General features: G+C 37.3%; 1 protein-coding gene across 1 annotated transcript; it reads left to right on the forward strand.

Moving 5' to 3' along the window:
* Nucleotides 1–243: 243 nt before the first annotated feature.
* On the forward strand, nucleotides 244–3,891 carry NPS (neuropeptide S). The gene is made up of 3 exons (XM_059397760.1): nucleotides 244–371; nucleotides 483–564; nucleotides 3,712–3,891. The coding sequence occupies exons 1-3, from the start codon at nucleotides 244–246 to the stop codon at nucleotides 3,889–3,891; spliced, it is 390 nt and encodes a 129-aa protein (XP_059253743.1).
* The last annotated feature ends 1,544 nt before the right edge of the window (nucleotides 3,892–5,435 follow it).

Raw genomic sequence — 5,435 nt, forward strand, 5'->3', positions numbered from 1 at the left:
GTCCCTCTCAAGTTTTAAACTCTAAGCAAAACAAACTTGTGGTTTCTTTTGAGACCTCTAGCTATGTGTGTCACAGTGACACAGTGTAGTGTAGAAGACAATGCTTTTGAAGGACATTTTAAATGGCAAACTTTAAATGAAGTCGATCCTTGGTAGTTCACTGACAATGCCTGTGTGTTATTGTCCTTTTCCAACTTAACGAGAACAAAAAAAGAACCAATTAGTCACATATGATGAGACGTGATGACATTTTTACTGCTGAACTTTTCTGGTATAAAAGGGTCACCCACGGAGGATCTGACAGTAAGTGTGAGGAATTTGGCAATAAAACCACTGGCCTGCAGAAATTTTGGAAAATCCAAAATGATTAGGTAAGACTGCCTTTTTTCCATAAAGAAAACTGTTGAGTTCATATATGCTTTTTTACTTATACTTGCCTAAATGATACTGATCTTAGGGTTTTTTCTCTCCCTACCATATAGCTCATTAAAATTCAGCTTTACTCTACTTCTATTGATTTCTACAATGCATATGTTTTGGTGTTATCCTGTTACACCTTCTAAGGTAAGAGTTTTGCCTCCGTTTTTCATGTTTGACTCAATGGCTTATAAGTGTTTAAGTTCAAAGTAATTGCAAGGAATATGTGACAGAAGAGTAATTTCTCTTATTATTAGAGCTTGCAATGAAAGAAAATAAGTAGAGTCATGAAATTAGTAAAAAGAAGCATTTATGTGACAAAAATAATGCCAGACTTATTAAAATTTGTTTCGAATTATTTGGAAGTTGGCTCCTACATAAAAAAGCATTCATTTCAATGTAAAATGTAGTTTTGTCCATGAAAAATTATTTATTCCATGTGTTCACTCATGATCAAAGTGAACATTTAGCCATTGGAGCCAAATTACAAATACAATGGATCAGTTTTTTAAAATAGTGAGTTTACCAATTTTATAAAAATGGTAACTTTTTCAGATACAGACTATAGATAAAATGTCATATCAGTGAAATACCACATACAATACTAATTCATATGTTTATTCAAAAATATTGATTGTCTAACATTAATCACTCAACTGTTCAAAAGATTCAGAAAATGAGCGTCTTTCTCTGGAATTTTTAATACTATTTCTACATGATATTTCAGTTGTTTTAATGTCAATACTTTGTTTAAAATTAAAATTTTTTTTTGTCACTGATAATATGATAATAATACTGTCAGTATTCACTGAAACTTAACCTGGCATACTATAATTACTGAAACAATGTAATTCATGGAACTACTTTTAGGATAATGAGATGTTACATATATCCTAAATAACAGATATATGTCCAAACATAATGATCTAGCTGTTCATATAATTGGTCTTTTTACTAATCTTTGCATCTGTCATCTTTCTACTTTTGTTTACTTAAGTTAGTTTCTTTTTTTCCTGATTTAGTCCTATGAGCATTCAACACTAATTGAGTCATTGATTCTATAAGACACAAACCATATTGATCAAGTCGATGAGTCACAACCCATAAATTGGTATATTTTCTCAAGTGTCTTCGTAATTACTTTCTATTCTTTCCCCGAAGGTTTGTTCATGACATTTCTGTTGAATAAGAGGCATTTGTGAGCAACTTTTTTTTAAAAAATTAAGAATGTACTTTCAAATGTACTTACAAATCTGCTTGTCCATAAATGAAATGCTTCCTTTTTCCATGCATTTTCCATACTTCTATTTTAGCATGTGACAATTTCATTCTCATTACAATTACTTCATGTAGCAATGGTATCAATTTGACTGTTCAAGGTGAGTAATTACAAACAAAAGATCTATTGGTTCTTGAAATATTTGTTGTACTTCACAAAGTACATCAAGGAAGCACGTATACCATATTATTCTGTTAACAACTCAGCTCTGGCAAGGACTCCCTTCAATGATCAGCAAAATACATCAGAATCTTTTTAGGGATGTTTTCAGCATCTTATAACCAGAAATGATGCATTTCTTTTGCAATACAAAGGTGGTATCATGAGTATTTCTGGAAAGAACTGGAATGCTTCCCTTCCTGAATGACTCATAGGGTCCTCCTTGTTGGGGATTTAAAATAGATGGCATTATATCATGCTTAGATTTCCTCCATTAACACAGGGAAAAACACATAGTGGGCGTTCAAATAAGAGTTTTTTTATTGGTTTCCCATGACCAATATTTCTGAAACTCTGTTTGACTGTTTCCAGGTCCAAAAAAAGAAAAAAAAGAAAGTTGCCCATCTTTTTTTTTTCCCAGAGGCCAGTAAGAGTGATTTGCCTGGGCACTCTGACTGCTGGAACCTTCAGTAACCTACCCAGACATGGGGTGAAGCATCTCAGAGAACATTTTTTTTTTTTCACTCTGTCCCTATTTCAACTTCCAAAGTAACCTGAAGCCACACTTGTGTCCCTGCACCAAGAAAGGAAAATGTGTAATTTTTACTCTGGAGTATGTTTCTTTCCTTATAATGAAACCATTCAGCCCCTTTTTCTTTTATTGCTCTCATGTGGTTGAGAAATGGGCTTGGAATCGTGTGATTCCACTCAAACCCGTGCTTCACCTACAAGCCATTTTTTAAAAAATATTTTATTTATTCATTTGAAAGAGAGAGAGAGAGAGAGAGAGAAAGCAAGAGACAGAGCACAGGCAGGAGGAGGGGCAGAGGACAAAGGACAAGCAGACTCCCCGCTGAGCAGGGAGCCTGGGCGGGGGCAGTGGGAGGGAGTGCTCGATCCCAGGACCCTGGCGTTATGACCAACTGAGCCACCCAGGTGCCCCACCTGGGAGCCATTCAATTTCCTCTCTTAAAACTGAGGAAATGATAATATCACTTCATACAGAGAACTTTCTAGGGAGTAAAATGAGATGATGCCCATAAAGGATTTACCACAAAGAAGATCATTGATAAATCTTTGTTCTTTTATCGCCGGAACTTGCAGTTGTAACTCATCAGCATGTACTTCCTCTGAAACCACAAAGGAGGGGACATAGAACAAGTGTTGAAAATTCTTACTTGATCTCTGGGTTGGGCCCACTTCTTGGAACAGCCAGCCCAGTTTCTTGGGACAAGGCCCTTTGCTCTCTACTTGGTTTCTTCATATGGAAAATATACTTGATGGTCATTTTGAGCTCTGATTCCAGACATGCGCTTCTTTCAAGACTAAGTACCCCCTATACCATCCAGACCTTCACATCACTGATAAAGAACTGAATCAAAGTCAAAAGATGAAGATGATATTTTTCAAGTAGCAAGACAGCCTTATGGAGAAACTGGGTAAATGGCTGAAGACAGATCTCAGAGGGAACGTGTTTCCAAATGGAACCTAAAATCTGGTTATCATGGGTTGTTTTTCTTAGTGAATTTTTGAAGACCTCTCAGGACTAATTAGTGCCACTTGAAAGATTCTTTATAAAGTAAAAGCAACAAGAGAACTATGTATGGTGTATGATGCAAATCCCAAAGGATGACAATTACATAAGTGGTATAAAAATTAGACAAGAGAGTAGATAGCTCTGAATAACACTTTATGTTTAGGTAAAGTATATGTTGTGTTCTAGTGTAATTTCTCCCTCACAAAGTTTGGAGACGTTGTATTGATAGCCCTTAAGATTTTTTAAAAATTGTTACAACCGAAATAACTTTTCACCTTAAACCTGTTTTTTCTCCTTCCTCCCCCAACTGAATTGCCAGGTGTCTGGAAAATCTGATTACTTTCTCATCCTGTTGAACAGCTGCCCAATCAGGATGGACAGGAGAGAGGGACTAGATTTTCTAAAGCCCATTTTTGAGAAGACGTTTATGAAAAGGTCCTTTCGCAATGGAGTTGGCACAGGAATGAAAAAAACTTCCTTTCGAAGAGCAAAATCATGAATAAGTGTGCAAAGGACTCTGGGAATTGATCTCAAACTTTGTAGAGTGTGACTAATGTGCTAAAAGTCAGTTATATCTTTATCATTAAGTATTGGTGTGCTCTCAATGCTTAAATATCATTTCACTCTGAGCTGGTACAGAGTAAATTGAGTTTTTTTAAAAAAAATGTAAACCTGCCTCAAACTTCCCCTGCAAGAGAATAAACTATTTATGTTATTAGTTAGCAACTTCCCTGGCTAAGGATGGACACATTTGCTTTGATCTTAAATTGGCCAGAAAGTATGAACATTTTTTACTGTAATGACAATGGTATGATTTCTTTCTTGCCTGTAATACGTACTCTCACAGTACTGATTTCTCTTTCTTTTAAGTACAGTGCTCTGAAATGACTCAGCAGGGCCAATTCTTTTGGGATGTGCTATTTCAGTTTCTAAGAGAGTCTTGTGAGATTAGCCAAAGTTAAGATTCATGCCACCATTGTATTTTCCTCCACCAGTTGATTGATAGAGAAACAAACATCACCTGTGCCCTCTGGGAGTAAACTCTTGTTCTTTCCAACAAATATACTTGCACATGGATTTTTGTTTTGTCTTGGAAGTTTGTTGATTCCTTTTATCTTAAAACACAGAAACACCGCCAGTAACAATAATGACAACAAAGGGACTGCTGGTTGCCCTATGGTGTGGGGGAGAGCTTTGGAAGCCGGTTTGCCCAAATTGTGCTGATTAATGCCCCACTCCTTTCCTCTCCACAAAACACCTGGACTTTCCTTCCACAGAAACCCCTGGCATTACTTTTCTTCTTTTTTAAAAGTAAGCTCCACGCCCAGCTCGGAGCCCAACATGGGGCTTGAACCCGTGACCCCAAGATCAAGATCAGTGCTGAGATCAAGAGTAGGATGCTTCACCAACTAAGCCACCCACTTGTCCCCTGACATTACTCCTTTTAAAAGATAATGCAACCCTGGTTGATGGGATATTTCTCCAAAGGCCTAACTTCAATAAATGTGTATGTGCATGTCTGATTCTGCAACACAGTAAGGGCATTCTGACCGAGAAAATCATTGTTTTCTACTACGCTCTATGTGTATAGACGCAGATGGGGTGAAAAAGTCCTCACGCACTTTAAAATGGACTAGGGACCCTCATGTCCTTTCTCTTTCTCTCCCTGTGGTCCAGGCCTTTGTTCCTATGGGGACATCTTTAGAAGTCTAACCAGGAGGCCAGCCATAGCTCTACTCTCCCTAGCCTCGATGACCAAACTTCTTTAGTAGCATCTAGAAATGTGGCAAAGGAATTTATCTGTTAGTTGTGTCCTGTCCGCTCACTGGCTCTGCAGCACCATGAGGCCTAATGGATGAGATGCAAAGGACTCCCATTAAGCTGGAAAGTCTGACAGCAGACTGTCAAGGAATCTAGTGTCTTTTTTTTTTTTTAATCTGCCTAGCGTTATTGGCAGGGAGGCTAATTAGCTAGCCCAATAGGTGTTATTTACTCCTGCATAGTTGAAAAATAGTTACTGCATTGATATGCTCATGGTAAGTG

This window comes from Mustela nigripes, chromosome 4 (assembly GCF_022355385.1).
Source record: "Mustela nigripes isolate SB6536 chromosome 4, MUSNIG.SB6536, whole genome shotgun sequence".
NCBI lineage: Eukaryota > Metazoa > Chordata > Mammalia > Carnivora > Mustelidae > Mustela > Mustela nigripes.